This window comes from Hemitrygon akajei, chromosome 1 (assembly GCF_048418815.1).
Source record: "Hemitrygon akajei chromosome 1, sHemAka1.3, whole genome shotgun sequence".
Classification (NCBI taxonomy): Eukaryota; Metazoa; Chordata; class Chondrichthyes; order Myliobatiformes; family Dasyatidae; genus Hemitrygon; species Hemitrygon akajei.
The window spans coordinates 69,757,010-69,781,111 of record NC_133124.1 but is presented as its reverse complement, the minus strand read 5'-3'; the positions used below and the strand labels follow the sequence as shown (position 1 = coordinate 69,781,111).

The 24,102-nt window shown below is 43.8% G+C and overlaps 1 protein-coding gene across 1 annotated transcript in view; it reads left to right on the top strand.

Moving 5' to 3' along the window:
• The window catches only part of LOC140727587 (nucleolar transcription factor 1-like), an 87,709-nt gene that overhangs the window by 26,164 nt on the left and 37,443 nt on the right, over positions 1 to 24,102 (top strand). The window contains 8 exon segments of the mRNA XM_073045119.1: positions 2,577 to 2,697; positions 7,466 to 7,576; positions 8,066 to 8,193; positions 10,127 to 10,268; positions 15,591 to 15,632; positions 17,529 to 17,681; positions 18,873 to 19,016; positions 22,729 to 22,908. Of these exon segments, the coding sequence (XP_072901220.1) occupies positions 2,577 to 2,697; positions 7,466 to 7,576; positions 8,066 to 8,193; positions 10,127 to 10,268; positions 15,591 to 15,632; positions 17,529 to 17,681; positions 18,873 to 19,016; positions 22,729 to 22,908 (1,021 nt within the window).

Genomic DNA, 24,102 nt, shown 5'->3' with positions numbered 1-24,102 from the left:
ATAGCTTCAGTGAGTGAGCAGTGGTTTGGCAGATGGAGTACAATGGTAGATGTGAAGGTATCTGTTATGGAAGGACAAATAGAAGATTAGTTAAATGGTGAAAGATTGCAGCATGCTGCTGTACAAAGAAACTTGGGAGTTATTGTGCATGAATTAGGAAAAGGTTGGTGGAATGGGTTATGCTGCAAGTGTACAAGTTACTGATGGGGCCAAACCTGGATTCCTGTGTACTGCTCTGGTCTCCTTACACGAGAAAAGACATACTGGCCCTGGAGGCAGTGCAGAGGAGATTCACCAGTTTGTTTCTGAAGATGAAAAGGTTAGCCTATGAGGAGTGATTGAGTCTCCTGGAACTGTACTCATTGAAATTCAGAAGAATGAGAGAGGATCTTACAATGCTATTCCCAGAGAGTAGTGTATCAGTGAAATTCTCTGCTTAGGGAAGCAGTAAGTGCTACCTTATTAAATATATTTAAGATGGATAGATCTTTGCATAGATAGATAGCAAGAGAATTAAGCAGTATGGGAACAAGGCAGATCGATGGAGCTGAGTCTATGGCCAGATCAGCCATGATCTTATTGAATGGCAGAGTAGACTTGACAGGCCAGGTGACTCTTAGATTTTATGTTCTTATGTCCTGTGTGTGTGTGTGTGCGCGCACGAGAGACCTTTTATCTTTAGTCAGTATAGCACAGGAGCAGGACCTTCAGCCCACGATAGGTGTGTCATGCATGGAAGTTTAAATAAATCCCATCTGCCTATACATGTCTTATACCCCTCCATTCCCTGCCTGTTCATAAGCTTGTCTAAATGCCTCTGAATTGTTGCTATTTCAACTACTTCCATCATTATCTCTTGGCAGAACATCTTAGGCACTTACCACTCTCCCTGTATGGAAAAACTGCATTGCAAATTTCCTCTATACTTTCTCTCTCTCATCTTATACCTATACCCTCTAGTCAAGAATTTCACTTTTTCATGTTGGGAAAAGGACTCCACCTATCTATGATTTTCATAATTTTATAGACTTCTGTCAGGTTGCCTCTCAGCCTCTGACACTCCAGAGAAAACAGACCAAGTTTGTCCTGCTTCTTATAGCCAATACTCTGTAATCCAGTCAATATTCTGATAAGCCTTCTCTGGATCCTTTCCAAAGCCTCCACATCCTTACTATAGTGGGATGATGAGAACTGCTCCGAAGGGCCCTGCCATTTACTCTGTTCTTTCCTCTTGCATTGGATCACAAAATTCTCTCCTATCCAGTCCTCTAGGTTCTCTCCTTGGGCAGAAGAAGGTTCAAAGATCTCTGCCAAGGCACCAGCAATTTCCTCTCTTGTCTTTCTCAATAACCAGTGTTCTACCCCATCAGATCTTATGGACTTGTTTACCCTAATGTTCTTCAAGAGACCCAACAGCACCTCTTTGATAACAAACATGTCAGAAAATATCATTATACCAGTCCCTGATCTCACTATGCCCCACATCCTTCTCTTTAGTAAATAACAGTGCAAGAAAATTTAGTACCTCACTTATTTCTTTAACTTCCAAGTGTATACTCCCTCCTTTGTAGTTCATTGGTCCTAACTCTCTTGTTTTAATGTATAAAAAGCCTTAGTATTCTCTTTAATCCTACTCTGCAAAAAATATTTTTAGCCCCTATTAACCTCCTCCCCCCCCCCATATGAGTTTTTTCTTGTTCCTCAACGCCCTGTCTGATTTCAGCTTTCTCTCTAGAGCTTGATCCCCAAACCCTTTTGGAGGAATACTTTTTTAAAAAGTCTCCCAACCAGCCTGATGTAAGATATTGCACTTTGGGAAATCAATTGTAAAGGGTCATGACACTGTTCACAGCAAGGTCTTTAACAGTGTTGATGTACAGAGGCATCTTGGGGTCCAAGTCCATCCCTCCTTGAAAGTGGATACACAGGTTGATAACGGTGGTAGAGGAAGCATATGGTATGTTTGCCTTTATTAGTTCAGCTACTGACTTTGAGTTAGGATGCTTTGTTGCAGCCTTGTATAACTCTAGCTCTGCCCCAACTGGAGTATTGCAGTCATTTCTGGTGACCCCATTATAGCAAAGATATGGAGCTTTGTAGAGAGTCTTGAAGAGGTTTACCAGGAAGTTGGTTGGATTAGCGAGCATGTACTACAAGGAGAGGTTGGACAAACTTGGGTTGCTTTCTCTGGAGTGGCATAGGCTGAGGGGAGATGTGATAGAGGTTTATAAGATTAGGAGGGGCATAGATAGTATAATTTTACTAGTGTTGAAATGCCTAATGCTGAAAGGTATGCATTTAAGGTGAGCAGGTACAAGTTCAAAGGAGATCTGGGGGTTATGTTTTTTTTTACACAGAGTGGTAGGTGCCTGAAATGCACTGCCAGGGTGGTATTAGAGATAGATATGATAGAGTCATTTAAGAGGCTCTGAGATAGAGTGGACGAATATGGACATTGTAAAGTCAGAAGGGATTACGTAGTTTAAGTATTGTGGGCTGAAGAGCCTGTACCTGTACTGTCCCATGCTCTGTTTTGGTGCTGGCTCTGAATTTAATGAACTCATCTTTATTTCCAGAGATGAACACCCCGATCTTCTTGCTGAACGCAAAAAGTCAGATATTCCAGAAAAGCCAAAAACACCCCAGCAACTGTGGTATAATCATGAGAAGAAGGCTTTCCTTAAAGTCCATCCTGAGGTAAAGATGGTGAATGGGTTGGGATTGTTGCTAAACAGAAATGTCCTTGGAAAGTGGTCACATTTACATGTTTCCCTTTAGTGGTATTTTGGGCCCTCGGTGGAAACACTGTCAAATTCGATTGGAGTGGTGTGTGTAGGCAGTGTTAACCCATTTGGAACTGCTTTATAGTCTGGCACTTTTAATGCAAGCCTGTCTTGCATGATATGAAGTCATAACCTCAGTGATTCCAATCAGGGTCAGAGAAATTGGTTATCTCAACCAACTCTTTTGCATTCATTCCCATCCACACCCACGCCCCTCACCTTGCTTATTCTTTCCTGTTTCCTTCACCTCCCATTCCTGGCAAACTTCACCCTGCCTAAGCCACTTTTTGATCTCTCTCTTTATCTTTCCTTTTTTCCCCTCCATTGTTCTCACTGTAACCCTCTTCCTGCTCAGGCAATGCTCTGGATTAGTGATGTTTCTTTCAAACTGGTAGAGGTAGATGGGTGGATCTGTGGTGGTTGACAATAGACAATAGACAGTAGGTGCAGGAGTAGGCCATTTAGCCCTTCTAGCCAGCACCGCCATTCACTGTGATCATGGCTGATCATACACAATCAGTACCCTGTTCCTGCCCCCTCCCCATATCCCTTGACCCTGCTATCTATAAGAGCTCTATCAAACTCTCTCTCGAATGCATCCAGAGACTTGGCCTCCACTGCCTTCTGGGGCAGAGCATTCCACGTATCCACCACTCTCTGGGTGAAAAAGTTTTTCCGCATCTCTGTTCTAAATGGCCTACCCCTTATTCTTAAACTGTGGCCTCTAGTTCTGGACTCACCCTTCAGCGGGAACATGCTTCCTGCCTCCAGTGTGTCCAATCCCTTATAATCTTAAATGTTTCAATCAGATCCCCTCTCATTCTTCTAAATTCCAGTGTATACAAGCCCAGTCACTCCAATATGACAGTCCTGCCATTCTGGGCATTAACCTTGTGAACCTACGCTGCACTCCCTCAATAGCAAGAATGTCCTTCCTCAAATTTGGAGACCAAAACTGCACACAAACTCCAGATGGGGTCTCACCAGGGCCCTGTACAGCTGCAGAAGGACCTCTTTACTCCTATACTCAATTCCTCTTGTTATAAAAGCCAGCATGCCATTAGCTTTCTTTACTGCCTGCTGTACCTGCATGCTTGCTTACATTGACTGATGTACAAGAACACCTAGATCTCGATGGGTTAAGAGGAAAGGGAAAGCCTCTGATTCCCTGGCCCCCACCATCTTATTTTCACCATGGACGTCCAGTCCCTATATACCTCCATCCCCCACCAGGAAGGTCTCAAAGCTCTCCGCTTCTTTTTGGATTCCAGACCTAACCAATTCCCCTCTACCACCACTCTCCTCCGTCTAGCGGAATTAGTTCTTACTCTCAATAATTTTTTCTTTGGCTCCTCCCACTTCCTCCAAACCAAGGGTGTAGCCATGGGCACCCGCATGGGTCCCAGTTATGCCTGCCTTTTTGTTGGCTTTGTGGAACAGTCCATGTTCCAAGCCTATACGGGTATCCGTCCCCCTCTTTTCCTTCGCTACATCGACGACTGCATTGGCGCTGCCTCCTGCACGCGTGCTGAGCTCGTTGACTTCATTAACTTTGCCTCCAACTTTCACCCTGCCCTCAAATTTACCTGGTCTATTTCTCACACCTCCCTCCCCTTTCTTGATCTTTCTGTCTCCATCTCTGGAGACGGCCTATCTACTATAAGCCTACAGACTCTCATAGCTATCTGGACTATTCCTCTTCCCACCCTGTCTCTTGCAAAAATGCTATCCCCTTCTCACAATTCCTCCGTTTCCGCCGCATCTGCTCTCAGGATGAGGCTTTTCATTCCAGGATGAAGGAGATGTCTTCCTTCTTTAAACAAAGGAGCTTCCCTTCTTCCACCATCAACTCTGCTCTCAAACACATCTCTCCCATTTCCCATACATTTGCACTCACCCCATCCGCCCACCACCCCACTCGGGTTAGGGTCCCCCTTGTCCTCACCTACCACCCCACCAGCCTCCGGATCCAACGTATAATTCTCCATAACTTCTGCCACCTCCAACGGGATCCCACTACCTAGCACATCTTTCCTTCCCCCACCTTTCTGCTTTCCGCAGGGATCGCTCCCTACGCGACCCCCTTGTCCACTCGTACCCCCCATCCCTTCCCACCGATCTCCCTCCTGGCACTTATCCTTGCAAGCGGAACAAGTGCTACACCTACCCTTACACTTCCTCCCTCACCACCATTCAGGGCCCCAGACAGTCCTTCCAGGTGAGGCGACACTTTACCTGTGAGTCGGCTGGTGTGGTATACTGCGTCCGATGCTCCCGGTGTGGCCTTATATATATTGGTGAGACCCGACGCAGACTGGGAGACCGTTTTGCTGAACACCTACGCTCTGTCCGCCAGAGAAAGCAGGATCTCCCAGTGGCCATACATTTTAATTCCACGTCCCATTCCCATTCTGATATGTCTATCCATGGCCTTCTCTACTGTCAAGATGAAGCCACACTCAGGTTGGAGGAACAACACCTTATATACCAGCTGGGTAGCCTCTAACCTGATGGCATGAACATCGACCTCTCTAACTTCTTTTAATGCCCCTCCTCCCCTTCTTACCCCATCCCTGATATATTTAGGGGTTTTTTTTGGACTTTTTCCCCCTCCCTTTTTTTCTTTCCCTCTCTGCCTATCACTCTGCCTGTTCTCCATCTCCCTCTGGTGCTCCCCTCCCCCTTCCTTTCTCCCTAGGCCTCCCGTCCCGTGGTCCTTTCCCTTCTTTAGCTCTGTATCCCTTTTGCCAATCACCTTATTGGCTCTCAGCTTCACCCCACCCTCTCCGGTCTTCTATCATTTCGCATTTTCCCCTCCCCCTCCTACTTTCAAATCACTTACTATCTTTCCTTTCAGTTAGTCCTGACGAAGGGTCTTGGCCCGAAACATCAACAGCTCTTCTCCTTATAGGTGTTGCCTGGCCTGCTGCATTCCACCAGTAGTTTGTGTGTGTTGCTTAAATTTCCAGCATCTGCAGATTTCCTCGTGTTTGCCTGTGATAGGATAGTGTTTTGCAGAGTCTTGGTGGAGAAGAGCATGAAGGTGCAGGAAAAATCAGTATGTTTCTGGTCAGAATATTGCAAGAAAGATGTAATAGTGCAGGAAAAGATGCAAGGAAGACATAGATTAGTACAGGCCCTTTGGCGCAAGATGTGCTGACCTTTTAATCTACTCTAAAATTAATCTAACCTTTCCCTCCCACATAGCCTTACATTTTTCTTTTATCCATGTGCCACATTCCGTGGGCCGACTACCCTGTGTTTTGTATTAAAAAAACTACCTCTAACATCCTCCCTGTACTTTTGTCCAATCGCCTTAAAATGGTGCATTAACCATTTCTGCCCTGGGAAAATGCCTAGATGCTGCCAAATGTGAAGAATATTAGCCATGAAGGAGACTGCTTGGCCTGGATTGCTCTCCTAGAATAGAGGATTGAAAGGAGATTGTTTACAATTATGTGAGACTGAGAAGTGGTAACTAGGCTTGAGCTACTTCCTTGGCGTTGTAGTCAATGATGAAGGGGGCGGGGACATAAAGCTGGGGAAATGTTTCCTCCAAAGTGGGGTGGTGTAGGAGAAAACCGCAGCAGATATACATAGTACTAAGACAAAGACATGAAAAGATTTGGCCTATAGGCCATGAAGAGAATGGGAAGTGGATTTAGCATCGCTTCCCTTTAAGCCAACATGGGGCAGGATTTTAATTCCCATTGTTACAAACCCCGTAACTGGGTTACTTACCAGCAAAGATAGAGACGTCCGTTGAAGTCTGATGATACTATTTTTAACAGTATTTATTAGTAAAAATACACAAAAATAATATCAATGCAAATATACAGATAATATACGTCGTCAATACTAAATCTAAAAGTGCGGGTATAATAATGATCAATAAGAAATAAGCTCTATCTTTGTCTAGGGGATAATGTATTGTCCGATAGAAATATATAGTTCGTTCAGTTCATACAGGCTGCAGCCGTTGGGGACCGCTGTGTTGCAACTTTGGTGGAGAGAGAGAGAGAGAGAGATAATGGGAACATTTACCGCTATGGGTTTTTCCAACCTTCCTTTATGATTTCGATCCGTCAGGTGTCTCGTTGTCGTGGCCGTTCAATTGTGGCCTCTCCTTGAGCTAAACCATTCTTCCATGGTGAGCTCGCCACCCAGGCAAGGGAGGACGCACACGAGCCCCCACCGGCTTTCGCTATAAAACGCTGTCACGGGATTTCTAGCGTTTCTCCTGGTGTGTCTAAAGGGGTGTTCCCCAGACCCCTCTTTTATCCTTACTCACGGGGTCTCAGATGTCAATCAGGTTGGGATGATGCAATCCCTCAACCAGACCACTCTGGTTGTCCCCTGAGGGGTTTCAATGAATAGTACAGTACTCAATACACAATTCCTTCTCCAAGAGACAATGGCAGTTATCAGTGGTTCTGTTCCGCTGATGTCAGGACACATTCCAAACCTTGAGTATTCTGGGTTTCTCTCTCTCATTTCCTGGGTCTCAGACCCGAAATAATAGTGATCTTGTGATTCTCAAAAAGGAGGGGGCGACTTTGTACCCTTCGGCCCCTCGGAGTTGCTTCACCTTCGTAACACCATTATTTGATGACTCTGCAGAAGACTCCTAGATCATTTGTGTAAGAATTTACAATGAATGGACTGTTTATTTCCATCTGCAGGTAAGTCCAAAGGAGCTGAAGGATGCCTTGCGCAGGCAGTGGTCTCAGCTGGCCGACAAGAAACGTCTCAAGTGGATCAGCAAAGCCCTGGAGTTGCAGAAAGAATACGAGGCAAGCAATGGGTGGTGACCACACCAAAAACAGACAGTGGTGCTGTGGGAGGGCCATATTGTTATGGTCAATCATTCAGTTTAAATAAAAAATTCAGTGTCCCACTTCACTCTCAAGTAGATATAAATGTTGCAGAACACCATTTGAATAAGAGCAGTGGAGGTGTCACAGAGTCCCAGCATATGTTTACTCTTGGCAAAGACAGGTCATATTAAAACCAGGAAATGCTGGAGTTGCTTAACAACTTGGGCAAAGACAAGCATTCCGGCCCGTGATCTTTCAGCATGACTGACAGAAGTTTGGAATTTAACATTGGAATCTAAAACTGATCATCCAGTCATTATCAGTGTGGGATCTTGGTGTGCATAATTTCAATACCAAATTACCTAATTACAATATTGGCTGAATGCACTTTGGGTGTCGTCGGGTTGTGAAAAGAGAAGAGAATTTCAAGTGTCATCTATGAGATCTTTTGTTCTCATTCTGCAGGCTGCAATGAAGGCTTATATTGAGGCTCACCCTGATCTCACCTTCGAGGAACCCACCAAGTCTGTTCTCACCAAAGCTGAGCGACAGTTGAAGGATAAATTTGATGGACGGCCGACGAAGCCACCACCGTGAGTGCAGTGGGAGAGTGGTTACAGTGAGAGGGTCCCTGCCAACCCTTCCCTGGGACACCAGTCTTTTCCGAGGCTGTGTTTCTGACCATCCCTGACAGAGATGTTCTGCAGTAGGCTGTTGCAGGCAGCACTGCCAAGAAACAACATTAAACAGAGGAGCAGGCTTAAGGGCTGAGGGGTCCACTTCTGCTTCTGAGATGTCTTCTGTAATTGTATGAATGTGTTTGTGTGTGTGTGTAAACCAGGTCCTGCCCTGCTGAATCCTCCACCTCTAAAAGGAGGTAGTAGATGGCTCTGGGGAATAGTTTTGTCAATTTCTACTCTAACCTGAGTTACTGAGACAGAACCAGAACCACTTGCACAGTTGCTGCTGTCACTGAATGCAGAGTAAAGCTCCCTCTACACCACCCAGTCACCATCTCCAACACTTGAGTTTAACAATCAACACTAGTAAAATAAAATCAATCTTCAGAAACTTAAACTGTGTATCCTGTGACAAGTGTAAACTATCACAGGACCACAGCTGCCTAAATCTGAATCATAAATCTTGCAAGTTAATTGATAATTATCAATGACCTCTTTGTGTGTGTTATTGGCAAAAAGGAAATCTCTCTCATACATGCTGAGCATGTGTGAGAGAGAGATGGTGTAGGAGTGCAGGGAAATCAGGAGGGGGCAGTGGGACTGTTGGGATTACTTCGCTGAATGCCAAAATTGACATAATGGACCAAACATAACACAAGAAAATGAGAACAGGCCATTCAGCCCCTCATTGTTTGTTGCCTCCATTCCTGTTCTTCATAGAACCCCATAGCACACTTCCCTAATCTTTCAAAAATATATCTGCCTCCAGTTTAACTACCTTCAAGTTTTAGTTAAATTCTCACATTAGCCAAATGAAACAGTGTTAATCCGGGGCCAAGGGACAGTTCCAACAGTCACACACAGCACAAGGCACATTTAAAATATCAGTAAAATACAGTCACACAAAAAAGAATCGTCGAAGACCCATAGTCCACGAGCGTCACGGAAGCCTGCAGTCAAACACAATGTGGCTTGTCTTTTGTCGAGCGAACACTGGGGCCAGCATGGGCGCCATACCACACCACCCCCGATACCCTGGTGGAGCACACCGACTCCAAAGTCTCTCTTCTGGGCTGCGTATATAGGCAACTCTGTAGCTTGAGGCCTAGTCTTTGTTCTGACTGGGGCCACGCAGCTCCCCATCACCCGCCAGTAAAGCAGTGAATTGGACTTGCAGTATTCCACATTAACAATATCTAACATGGTCTCGCGATCGCAGGATAAGAGACTAAGGTGATCACTCGCTGTTAGTCTGACACATCTAACGCAGGCAGCAGCACGATCTGCACCAAATCCTGCTCCTTCAGTTTCTGTACCAATGAGAAACTTGATGGGCTGGTTCTGCAAAAGTTTTAGTGTCCGGCAGGGTTTTGCAATCGTTAAAAATACTTTTTAAAAGGGCAATAACACCTTTGGTTGGCCCCATGGAAACCGCTGCATCTGAGTGTGTCACCATCTTACCTGTAATGATGTGGCCTACATAACAATCTGGGTTAGAGAAATCAAAAGATTCACACTCTCTGCAAGAGGAGATTTTTTACGCATCATCATTTTAAATGACCGGTCCCTTGTGCCTCCTCATTCAAGGCTCTCCCTGAGTTCAAGGCTCTGGCTTCCTTCTGTGTGCTTCAGGCATGAAGATTTCTCCCAAACCAGCCTGGTCAGGTTCAAGTCATTCTCCCCTGCTGAATCAACTGCCATTACCCTGCTCTCTCTCCGAGGCAATTCCCAATACCCCACTGCTGGTCTGATCTATTCCTGCTGCCCTGTGGTCAGTCTGGTCTACTCCCATTGTCTATTCCTGCTGCCCCAGGCTGAAGATCTAAAGATTTTTTTTTAATTTCAGGAATGGCTACTCTTTATACTGTGCAGAACTGATGGTTAACATGAAAGATGTCCCCAGCACTGAACGCATGGTGTTGTGCAGCAAGCAGTGGAAAGTTATGTCACAAAAGGAGAAGGACATGTACCAGAAACGGTGTGAGCAGGTGAGGTAGCTGTCAGGGCTTGAGATACAGCACCTGCTCCTCCAGCATTAACACTGGCCGGGTCCCAGCGAGTGTTGTAGAACAAAGGCACCTTGGAGTTCAGATACATGGTTCCCTGAAAGTGGAGTCACAGAAAGGGTGGTGAAGTTGGCATGCTGGCCTTCATCAGTAAGAGCATCAAGTAGGAGTCAGAGAGGTAATCTTATAGAGTGTGTTCTGTGAAATCATGGGGGCATCGATAGATTGAAAAAGACCATAAGATATAGGAGCAGAGGTAGGCCATGCAGCCCATAGTCTGCTCCACCATTCAATCATGGGCTGATCCAATTCTTCCAGTCAGCCCCACTCCCCTGCCTTCTCCCCATTTCCTTTGATACCCTGGCTAATCAAGAACCTATCTATCTCTGCCTTGAAAGCACCCAATAACCTGGCCTCCACAGTCGCTCGTGGCAACAAATTCCACAGATTTACCATCCTCTGACTGAAGTAATTTGTCCGCATTTCTGTTCTAAGTGGACTTCCTTCAATCCTGAAGTTGTGCCCTCTTGTCCTAGACTCCCCTACCATGGGAAATAACTTTACCATATCTAATCTGTTCAGGCCTTTTAACATTTGGGATGTTTCTATGAGATAGCCCTCATTCTCCTGAACTCCAGGGAAGACAGCCCAAGAGCTGCCAGATGTTCCTCATACAGTAACCCTTCCTGGAATCATTCTCGTGAATCTTCTCTGCACCCTCTCAAATGTCAGTATATTCTTTCTAAAATAAGGAGCCCAAAACTGCACACAATGCTCCAAATGTGGTCTCACAAGTGCCTTATAGAACCTCAACATCACACCCCTGCTGTAATACTCTATACCTCTAGAAATGAATGCCAATATTGCTTTCACCTTCTTCACCACTCAACCTGGAGGTTAACCTTTAGGGCATCCTGCACAAGGACTCCCAAATCCCTTTGCAAATTTGCACTTTGAATTTTCTCCCTATCTAAATAATAGTCTGCCCGTTTATTTCTTCCACCAAAGTGCATGACCATACACTTTCTAACAATGTATTTCATCTTCCACTTCTTTGACCATTCCCCTAAATTATCTAAGTCTCTCTGCAGGCTCTCTGTTTCCTCAACACAACCTGCTCCTCCACCTATCTTTGTACCTTTGGAAAATTTAGCTGCAAATCCATTAATCTACTGTCCCAAATCATTGTAAAAAGGTGCAATCCCAACACCGACCCCTGTGGAACTCCACTGGTAACCGGCAGCCAGCCAGAATAGGATCCCTTTATTCCCAATCAGCCAATGCTCCACCCATGCTAGTAACTTCCCTGTAATTCTATGGGCTCTTATCTTGCTAAGTAGCCTCATGTGCAGCACCTTGTCAAAGGTCTTCTGGAAATCCAAGTACACTACATCTACTGCATCTCCTTTGTCTACCTGCTTGTAATTTCCTCAAAAAAAAATTGCATTAAGTTTGTCAGGAAGGATTTTCCTTTCAGGAAACCATGCTGGCTTTGGCCCATCTTCTCATGTGTCTCCAGATACTCCGTAATCTCATCCCTAACAATCGATTCCAACAACTTCCCAACTACTGATGTCAGGCTAACAGGTCTATCGTTTTCTTTCTGCTGCCTCCCACCCTTCTTAAATAGCGGAGTAACATTTGCAATTTTCCAGTCATCTGGTACAATGCCAGAATCTATTGATTCTTGAAAGATCATTGTTAATGCCTCTGCAATCTCTCCAGCTACTTCCTTTAGAACCCGAAGGTGCATTCTATCAGGTCCAGGAGATTTATCCACCATTAAGCTTCCTGAGCACCTTCTCAGTTGCAATTTTCACTGCATGTACTTTGTTTCCCTGACACTATTGAATGTCTGGTATACTGCAGATTTCTTCCACTGTGAAGACTGATGCGAAGTACGCATTCATTTCCTCTGCCATCTCTGCATCTCTCATAACAATATCTCCAGCATAATTTTCTATTGGTCCTATATCTACCCTTAACTCTCTTTTACCCTTTATATACTTAAAGCTTTTGGTATCTTCTATGATATTAATCGCCAGCTTCCTTTTATAATTCATCTTTTCCTTCCTAATGACCTTCTTAGTTTCCTTCTGCAAGTTATTAAAAGCTTCCCAATCTTCTAACTTCCCACTAGCTTTGGCTTCCTTATATGCCCTCTCTTTTGCTTTAACTTTGAATCTGACTTCACTTGTCAGCCTTGGTAGTGTCCTTCTTCCATTCAAAAATTTCTTCTTATTTGGAATATATCTGTCTTGCATTTCCCTCATTTTTCACAGAAACTCCTCCCATTGCTCCTCTACTGTCCTTTGGTGTCCTTTTCCGGTTAACTTTGGCCAGTTCCCTTCTCATGCCATTGTAATTTCCTTTATTCCACTGAAAAACTGACACATTGGAATTTAGTTTCTCCTTCTCAAATTTCAAAGTTAACTTGGATCATATTGTGAGCATTATTCTCTAAGGGTTCCTTAACCTTAAGTTCTCTTATCACTTCCGGATCATTGCATGACACCCAGTCCAGCTGATCCCCTTGTGGGCTCAACAACAAGCTGTTCTAAAAATCCATCCCTTAGACGTTCTACAAATTCTCTCTCTTCATAGAGACTCTACACCTTGATCCTATGTCATCCCTTTCTAATGATTTAATTTTATTTCTTATATACAGAGCCACACTACCCCCTCTGCCTACTAACCTATCTTTCTGACACACCATATACCTTTGGATGTTCAGCTCCTAATGGCAGCCATCGTTTAACCAAGTTTCAGAGATGGCCACAACATCATACTTGCCAATCTGTAGCTCAATTTCAAGATCCAATTTTATTTTTTATGCTGCGTGTATTCAAATGTAACACTTTCAGTCTAGTATTTGTTTTCTGTTTTAACTGCACCATGCCTCTATTCCCCTGTAACTTATCCCACTTGCTGTGATTATGCCTCATCTCCTGCCTGTCCTTTCTATTATCTCTGTTGCATGGTATCTTTGATTTATTTCTGTTTTCCCCTTCCTCAGTCACATCACTTCGGTTCCTAACCCCCTACCAAATTAGTTTAAACCCTCCCTAACAGCTCTATTAAACCTACCTGCTAGGATATTAGACCCCTTTGGGTTCAGGGGTAACCCGTCCGTTTTGTACAGGTCATACCTCCCACAGAAATGGCCCCAATGATCCAGGAATCTGAAGCCCTGCCCCCTACACCAGTCTCTCAGCCACACATTAATATGCCTGATCATGCTATTCTTGCACTCGTTACATGTGACACAAGCAGCAATCCTGAGACTACTACCCTGGAGGTCCTGCTTTTCAGCTTCCTACCCTACTCCCTGAATTCTCTCTTCAGAACCTCTTTTTCTACCTATGTCATTGGTACCAACGTGTACCAAGACTTCTGGCTGTTCACCCTCTCCCTTCAGAATACTCTGCACCTGATCCGAGACTTCCCGTACCCTGGCACCTGGGAGGCAACACACCATGTAGGTATCTCTATCAGGCTGACAGAACCTCCTGTCTGTTCCCTTCACTATGGAATCCCCTATGACAACTGCATTCCTCATCTTCCTTTATCCCTTCTGCACCACGGAACCAGGCTCAGTGCCAGAGACCCGATCGCTGTGGTCATCCTCTGTCAGGTCACTCCCCTCAACAACATCCAAAACGAGATAATGATTACTGAGGGGGATGGCCACAGGGTGCTCTCTATCTGAGCTCTTCCCTTCCCTTCCCTGACAGTCACAAAGTTGTTTTTTGCCCGGGGTTAGGGGATCAAGAACTTGAGTCATAGGTTTAAGGTCAAAGGGGAAAAATTTGATTTTTTTTTTTACACAGAGGCTGATATGCATGTGGAATGGTCTGCTAGAGGAATGGGTTGAGCCAGGTACAGTAACAACTTTCAAAAGACAATTGGACAGGTACATGGATAGGAAAGATTTAGAAGGTTATGGGCCAAATGCTGGCAAATGGGACTAGTTTGGATGGCATCTTGGTTGGTATACTCTGGTTGGCCAAAGTGCTATCTCTATGTTTCTATGACTCCTAACTCAATGAGTGAGAAATAAGAGTGTAAAACTTACAAGGCAGTGCCTAATCAATGTGCTGCCATATTGAGCTGTATCTAGGTGAATCTGCAGTGGATTCTCTGCAAGCCTGGTGTATACTTCCCATTTGTCTTTACTGCTATGTATGAACTCCAGTTTTCCAAGCATAGACTGGCCGAGCTTCTGATTTTACTGGTTTCAAAGTTCAAAGTAAATCAATTATCAAAGTACGTATACTTCCTATACATGTACTACCTTGAAATTCATTTTCTTGCAGGTGTTTACAGGAAAATAAATACAATAGACTTATGAAAAATTATACTTAAGACAGATAAACAACCAATGTGCAAAAGATTAGTAGGACCTCTATTCTTCCCATCTGTTCCTCATGATGTGGTTCACTTTGGATGAGCACTAAATTCTGTCCTCCAGAATTCTGCAGATCCCAACAACTTTTGCCAATCTATGAAATGCAGAGATCAATGAGAGTTTGAAGAGCACCAGACTCTGAAAGATCTCAAAGGGGCATAGCATACAAGGAGCTATAGAGACAAGGAAGAGGGAGGAGTGTAAAGGCCTGGGGGTGGGGTTACAGAGGTAGAGAGAGGTGTAGGGACTAGAGAGAGGTTATAAAGGTAAGGTGAGTCTATGACCTGGAGGAGGTTGTAGAGAGGAGGAAAGAGTTGAGAATTTAAGAATTAAATTATTGCTAATCAGGACCTCATCCAATAAAACTTGGCTTCTATGTTTCAACACCGCATGTATTAATTATCCCCCAAGTAGAGGTAAAAGGAAAAGCAACAAATCTAAGAAAAATACAGTTCGATGGGAATAGTGCATGAACATGTTGTGAAGCTGGAGCCGTTTATTCTTCCATCAGTGAGCCTTGTAGCCTCTGTGATTAAATTCCAGCTCTTTACTCCACTGTTGACGAAATCACAGGCTCAGATCCTGGCAGGTCAGGTTATAAAACTGAACTGAATAAATATCTAAATGTATGTGCTGTTATCAGCAAAGATCACCAAGGCAACTGCCACCATGGTCATTAATGACCTTGAACCTGCTACTGCCTAGTTTGGTTTATGCATTAGTCCAGTCTGGCATCACCCTGGGGGCATTGATGTTGCATCATGGCCTTGCGTTTCATTGCAATGTAACAATGGACAGTGCAAATGTTCAACGCTGCGAGTGGTGGCGGTGAGGGGTAGGGTTGGAAATTTTCCGGGTAAAAGCTAGTTGTGACTTATTTTCTGTTCCTCCCTCAGAAGAAGAAACAGTATGAGTTGGAGATGCAGAGGTTTCTTGAGGTGAGTAAACTGCTGTGGTGCTGCTAACCGTCCTTATCTGTGCTCTATCTTCTCTGGGAGGACAGTGCAGAGGGAGCTCTATGGAAACACAGATTCTGGAATCTTCAACAACAAATAAATTGCTGGAGGAACTCCGAAGGTCTGGCAGCATCCGTGGGATAATAGACAGTCACCATTTCAATTGAGATCTTCATCTGGACTGTAAGATTGAGGGGAGATTGCCAGTTTAAAGAAATGAGCAAAAAGAGTGGATCCCTAAAATGCTGGATCTGAACCTGTGATTTCTGAGTCACCAAAGAGCAAGTTAGTGGGGCCACTGGAGGCTGATCAGAGAGGTTACAAAGCTGCCAGTTATCCTTCCTCACCTGGCAACACAGATCCCCTGCCAGCTCTTGCTCCATCCTTCCCCTTCATCGACCCTCTATCTTTCGGTACAGATAAAGTGTCTTGAACCAAAAAGTCAACTACCTGCTTCCCTCCATGGATGCTACCTGACCTGCTGAGTTCCTCCAGTGTCTTGTGTGTTGCCAGCAGGATCTGTACTCTGTATCCTTTGTGTTCTCCCTGTGATGGGGAAAGAGAGAAAAGAAATTTATGGAACTCTTGGGAGGGTGGGGGTGTCTCTGCTGGATTAAATCCGGGGTGACCATGGGGATAAGATGTGATCAAAGTTGTCTGGCCAACAAGTTCAGTGGGAGCAGTTGGAGAGTGAGAGCATGGACTAAAGATGTAGGAGTGTGTGAAATGCAGAGCAGGAGAAAGAGTGATAGTGGAAAGTGATCTTTCATAAGGAAAACGGATAGGCTTTTCAGTGGTTACAAATGAGACTCCAATTTGTTATGTTGCCTCCTTGGTGCTCGGATCAAGGATGTCTTGGAGGACATTCTAAAAAGGTAGCTTGAACAGCCTGCAGTTGTGGTCCATGTAGATATTAGTGATCTGTTAGAGGAAGGGATAAGGTCCTGCAACATGTGTTTAGAACGATGGCTCACTTAAAGGGCAGGACCTCAAAGATTGTCATCTCTTGGTTGTTTGTAATGCCATGAGCCAATGAGTCAAGATATGGAGAATGGTGGATGCCTGGAATATGTTACCGGGGAGGTGGTGGAAGCAGCTATGATGGTGACAATTTAACAAGCAAGGCTCCAGTACCACCATCTTGATGATAGTAATGAGAAGAGGACATGTCCTGGATGGTGAGGGTCCTTCATGACGAATGCCCATGATGGAGCTGGCTGAGTTTGCATCTTTTTCTGATCCTGTGCATTGGTGCCTCTATACCAGACAATGATACAACAGTCAGAATGCTCTGTATGGTACATCTGTAGAAAGTTGCTAGTCTTTGGTGACATATCAAATCTTCCTCAAACTCTTAGGGAAATATAGCTGCTGGCGTGCCTTTCTCATAACTGTATCAATATGTTGTGCCATGGATAGATCTTCAAAGATGTTGACACCCAGGAACTTAAAACTGTTCACCCTTTCCACTACTGAACCTTCAAAGAGAAATGCAATTTCCCAATTTTCCCTTTCCTGAAGTCCACCATCAAGTCCTTGACATTGAATGCAAGGTGGTTGTTGTTGTGACACCACCTAACCCTAACGGATCGCAGTGTTAATTGTCATCATGGTTGGCATAAAAATCCCACTGTCCTCCTTTGGGTGAGTGCGTATTTGACAGACAGACAGACATACTTTATTGATCCCGAGGGAAATTGAGTAATTTACCCTAAATTGGGTAAATTTAGGTGTGTTTCTAGCACTTCATCTGTTATTTTCTGCTCCCCTCCCCTGCCTAAATCCCTGGATTCTGCTCCTACCTGTCCCTGTTGCCACCTGCTGTGAGATTGTGCTGGGAAGTTTACATGAAGAATAAACTGTTGCTATGTTTCTTAGAGCTTGCCAGATGAAGAACGGGAGAGAGTGCTGTTGGAGGAGAAGATTGGGGGAAACAAAGTCACAAACAACGTCACAGCAAGTGCACAAAATAATGGCTCTCAGCGGCCAAAGCCCAGCACTCCAAGCTTACCAGCATCACCAACCAGCAAGGTGAGTCTCCACGTCCAATTCTTCACTTCTGTTTTACCTGGTCTGGCCTGATCTGTAAATTGGTTTATTTTTGTCATATGTACCAATGAAGAAAAACTTGTCTTGCCTACCATCTATACAGATCATTTCAAGTTGTTTAATTGTCCTCAACCATACACCTGAATAGAGCCAAACAAAACACTGTTCCTCAATGCATTGAGATAGTACAAGGGAAAAACAATAATAATGCAGAATAAGCTGTTACAGAGAAGGTGCTATGTAGGTGGACAATAAGGTACAAGCAGTGACAAAGCAGATTGTGAGATCAAGAGTGCATCTTATGAGGTTCAATAAACTTCTTGTTCAATATTCTTTATCATTCTATTGTCATCTTAATAGCTTTATAACATCAGGGTAAAAGCATTCCTTGACCCTGGTAGTATGTGCTTTAAGGCTTTTGTATCTTCTTTTCAGTAGGAGGTGGATAAGAGAAAATTTCAGATGTGGGTAGGGTCTTTGATAATGTTGACCACAGTTTAACACTAAAGCAGTTGAATCAGTAGTGTTCAAAGTGGTTGGAGTCAGTCGTTCAAGGAGACTCCCTCACATCACAAAGAGAAAACATGAAAATGGCAGCCTGCTAGTGAGTCAGGATCCAGAACTGACTACATCAAAAGACAGGCAGAAAGGGAGGTTGCTGAGAAAGGATCTCATCCTGGATGTAGAAGGCTTCCTATTCCCTACAGTTCCTGTGTGGAGGCTGGGTGATGATTGAATCCAGATCAACCTAGTCTTCCCTTTCCCCATGTATCTGTGGACCTGTTCTCCAATGAGAAGACTGTAACAAAGGAGAGCAGAATCTGAGAACAGCACTGAGATTTGAGAGTGAGTTGTCATGCCTTGCCTGTCTTTGTGTTGTTCACTCCTCAGATGTTCTTCACCAGAGGAAAAGGCTATTCAACACTCAGATGTGTCGCTGCAAGTAGTTAGATCATGCTAAATAATGCGATGAAGGGGCTCAGACTTGAAATGTAACAGTTTCCCTCTCAATAGACTTTTCACAACCTGCCGAGTGTTTCCAGTATTTTCTGTTTTTATTTCAAATTTCCAGTGTGGACTGTTTATTTTTATCTCAACAGTTGTTGATTTAATCTAAGCTCTCCTGATGGTTCTTGCCATCTTTTCATTTCCTGAATCTCTTTTCTGTTGCAGAGTATCCCTGACCGGCCACTGCAGCCCATTTCTGCCATGTTCCTTTTCTTCCAGGAGAAACGGAAGAAGAACCCCAATCTGACGGAGAGTGAACTAACCCGCCAGTTAGCCAGGATGTGGAACGAACTGTCAGAGAAGAGGAGGGTAGGGCTGGTTAGGCTGGGGCTGTTTGAGCAGGGAAGCTTCAGTCTGTATGTACTTGCTGCTTCTCTGATTTTGTCCCATCCCGCCTCACCCCCAGACAGAGGGAACTCGGTCATTTCTCAGTGAGATTAGAACCATTATTCTTTCAGTGCCACTGAAGTCATACAGCTCATAAAGAAGCCTTTCAGCCTAATTGGTTCATTCTGACCAATATCCCACCTAAGCTAGTCCCATGTGCTTGCATGAAGCCCATATGCATCTACATCAATGACTTCTGCTGGCAGCTCATTCCATCCACTGACCACACTTCTATTAAAGCTTGCAGAGGTGATTTTATACCACTAATTCCCCAGCACTCAAATGAAAAATGTCCCTGTTAAAACTTTCTCAATTTCTCAGTCTTTCTGATCCATACAACTCAATATAGGGCACATACCTCAAGGTTTGTAACTCAGACAAATAAAGCACATCATATCTTGGCATGCATGATTTATTTGTGGGGGGAGGCAATGAATGTAAGCCATTACAATGCAAGAACAAGTCCTTTGATCCACAATATCTGTGCTAACCCTGAGGTCAATTTAGAATGGCAGGTGTGAGCATCACTTGCAAAGTCAGCATTAATTATCCATCTATGATGATTCTGAGTATTGTCTTGCTTAGCTATTCCACAATACTTTTTAACAGTCAGCTGCATTGCTGTATGTTTGGAGTTGCATTATACTGGAGAAGGGTGGCAAATTTTTCTTAAGGACGATAATCCAGTTGACCATCACAGTGTTGTGCTCACATCCCTCACACTGGGTTCAATCCTGACATTGTGTGCTATCTGCAATGTGTATGCAGGTTCTCCCTATCATTGCATGTATTTTCTCTGGGTGCTCTGATTTCTTTGCAATGAAAGATGTGTTAGTGGTTTGTCTCCATTGTGTGGGTTGGTGGTGGAATTTGGAAGAATTGACAGAATATGGGGAGAATTTAAGAAAAAGATGAACATTGAATTAGTATATGTGAGCGGTTCACACATTCTCAATGGGCTAAAGGGCCTATTTTCCATACTGTTCAGAATCAGAATTGGATTTATTGTGAAGTTTGTTGTTTTGTAGCAGTGGTACAGTAATAGTGCTCATAGATCATTTAGAAATCTGATGTTGGAGGGAAGAAGCTGTTCCTAAAACATTGAGTCTGGGTCTTTAAGCTCCTTTACTTCCTCCTTGATGATTGTATTGAGAAGAGGATATGTCCTGGATGGAGAGAATCCTTCATGATATATGCCGCATTCTCGATGCAGCAGATTTTGAAGATGTCCTCGACGGTAGGAAATCTTGTGCCCTTGATGGAGCTGGCTGAGTCTATAATCCTCTGAAGCCTCTTATGATCCTGTACAATTCAGAGGCTTCGAACTCAATTGCACATAGGGCCAAAACTCAAAGCACACTTTAGGTCGCGGGCCGAACAGGATAAACATTTATTGAACACACTAAAACTAAACATTTTTTGAACATAAATATGAATTAAAACTTTAAATAACTTAAATATTTTGCTCTCCATAAAAATATCTCCTGTCGGTATTATACAAGTTAGAAATATGAGCATGCTGCAAAAAAAACCCTGAAAATATAAATAAAATTTGTGCTTTTCAGCAAAAATTAAAACAACAACAAATCAAAACACTCAGTTTTCTTTGCTCTTATGCCGTTTTGTCAGAGCTGGATGCTTGGCATCTTTTCTTGGCAATAAGTTCGTTTAGGTTTGGTGTAAGGTTCTGTGTTGTGGAGATTCTCAGGATGGACTGCAGGTGTTCATCAGTGAGACGACTCCTGTGTGATGTTTTGTTAATCTTCATCACTGAGAAAAGCTTCTCACACAGATATGTGCTACCAAACATGCACAAGGTTCGAGCCGCATGTAGATGGAGTTGAGGCATTGCTTTAGGAATGGAGCAAATAAATTGTACGGGCCCTGCAGTGTTGTACTTTGCCTTTAGTGTCCCATTACACTGCAGCTTTGACTTCAGAATAGCGTTGTATACAGCAACAGACACTTGACGCGGGAATGTTCCCGGGTAGCCTATCGGTAGCTGTTGCACTGCATTATGGGATCTGTAGTTTGTGTGTTATCAGCGCTTCATATCACCGGGCCATTAATAATTAAAATAATAGATCTATCTAAAATGATCTCGCGGGCCGGAAATGGACCACGGGCCTTGTGTTTGACACCTATGCTGTACATTATCACTTCCATACCAGTCAGTGATGCCATCTGGTACACCTGCAATGCTCTCTTGGGTACATCTGTAGAAATTTGCTAGAGTATTTGTTGACATACCAAATCTCCTCAAACTTCTAATGAAGTATAGCTACTGGTATGCCTTTGCTGTGATTGCATCAGTCTGTTGGACCCAGGATAGATGCTCTGAGATGTTGATGCCCAGGGACTTGTAACTGCTCACCCATTCCACCACTGACCCCTCAAAGAGAATTGGTACATGTTCTCCCAATTTTCTCTCACCACAAAAGAGAGAAGTTGCTTATAATATTTCAGGGACTAGAGGTCACTTGTTGGATAAAAGATGCAAGACTAATGGGTGGGACATGGTGACTGTCTGCTATTCAAAATGTGGTCAACACAATCAGTGAAAGGTTTTCCAGGAAGATTTGGCAAGGTGCAGAGTCATAGAGCACAACAGAGAAGCATGCCCTTTGGCCCATCTCATCCAGTTACCTATTCAAACTTATATAAATATTACAACTGAACCTGCATCTACCAAATCCGCTGGTAGCTCATCCCATGTGATGGGAAGTTACTTCTTGGACTAAAGGGAAAGAGTGGGGGGGGAATGGTGTGTCGATTTCTGCATAAGGGCAGAAGTCACTTCTGTCACTTTGATTGGATATGTCCTTTATTCACATTATCCATACGTTGACACACATGGCAGATCCTGTTGTTCCCCTCACCACGCAGTGAGAGCTCTAGTGTCTAGTCAAGTGGTTCTCACTGTAACTCACCCACAGCAGCTTCCCCATGGCTCAGTCCCCACCCTTCCCTCATTGTGGTCATCTCTTGCTGGACATTTGGGATACCTGATTTCACCCTTGACACCTCCCCATAAAGCCTGCCCCTTTCTTGACATGCTTCGCCCAGTTCTCCTTTTGCCCTGAATCCATGCTCTTGCTCTTCCCCAGAGTCTGGGAGGAGTGGGAGGGAAATTGATAAATTGGTTTATTATTGTCACATGTACAAAGGTACAATGAAAAACATGTCTTGCATAGCATCTATGCACTTCAATTCATTACACTGTGCATTGAGATGGTACAAGTGAAACAATAGCATAATGCAAAATAAGGTATTAAAGAGAAAGTGCAGGCAGACAATAAGATGCAAGGTTATCACGAGATTATAGATTGTGAGGTCGTGAGTCCAATTTAAATTACTTGGAACCATTCATTCATCTTATAATTGCAGATTAGAAATTGTTCTTCAGTCTGGTGGTATGTACTGTCAGGCTTTTGTATATTCTGCCCAATGGAAAGGGGAAGAAGAGAAAATGTCCAGTGTGGCTGGGGTCTTTGATAATGTTGGCTGCTTTACAAAGGCGGTGAGAAGTAGAGACAGAGTCCATGGAGGGGAGGTTGGTTTCTGTGACATGCTGAGCTATGTCCACAACTCTCTGCACTTTGATATGCTGATCTCTTACATTCATGTTTTCCAGGAGAAGTACAAGAGGATGGAAAGGGCCCTGAAAGCAGAACACGAGCAGAAAATGCAGAATTTCCTGAAAGAGACGAAGGATGCTGGGGTCTCACGGAAGGCACCGCTGCCTGAATCCCCCAAAACAGCTGAGGAGTTATGGGAGCAAGCGGTGCTTAGGGATTACCTCATCAAGTTCCAGGTGAGTAGATGGTTCCAGCAAGCCCTGGTTATGTCTGGTTTCAGGATTGGGAAATCACTAGCATGGGTATAAAGGTGGTGGTGATCTGTCCATTGAGGATAGTTGTCTCCTCTGTGAGGGTAACCCAACCTGGAGTCTGTTGGGTAAATTGTATTTATTTAGCACCTTCACATCCCAGAGGTCTGCCATTCACTGTTGGAGGCTCTACTCACCCATAATTGGGTTGGATCCAGCTTGAAAGAGATGTAGTCCGTGAGCCAGTAGGGTTGGTCGGTACCAACTGAGGGGAATAATGCTCATAGTGATTTTTGGCAAGGTATGCATCCCTAGAATTAGAAAATATGTGATAGCATTGTACCAGTAGTAGCTTTATGTGTGCTATCATTCATTTTATAGCACTACCCTGAAATAGGCATTTCTGAAAAGTGGCCAATATAAAGTACAACCTATATATTCAACCTATTGGTATTTTGTCATCAGTGATTCCTCAACATTGAAATTTGTCACAATGATAGCTGAGTTCAAGCACTTTTCATCAAATGTTGTTATAAAATTCTACATTGAAAACTGTCATTGGTGGCACTCGCAGTACGGTGCCCAATTTCATTTTTAGAAAAATATTTGTCTGTTGTTTATTTTGGAAAAGTCAATAAAAACCCTAGGACACATATAATCACATGGATTTGTAGAGAATTTATTCAGGAGTTCAAGTAAGTAATCACTTTTTGTATATATTCCATAATAACATCAGTACAGCAGAAAATGTTACCCCACTCCCAAAAAGGAGTTTTATCAGTGTCATGATATTTTCCATCTTGTTGTATCAAATCAAAACAATCTTAAGCTTTTGTCATAGCATATAGAATTACAGTACAATAATTAAGATGTGGGGTTCCACACGGCCGTAACCTAAGCCCCATTTGGTTGTAAAATGAATATATTTAATCAAAGACTGCTTTCCAATACTTTGTTTTCCATACTTTCATAACCTATTAATAATTTTCCAAGTCTTCCACGGCTTCCACATCTTCATCTGAACTTTCCACACTCTCTGAGGTGGATGCCTGGTTCTCACAGTCTGCCAGTCTACACATGTCAGTACACCTGAGGCCATTTGCAACATGTGTTGGCGCATGGCCAAGTGGATAAGGCATCGGTCTAGTGATCTGAAGGTCACTGATTCGAGTCTCAGCT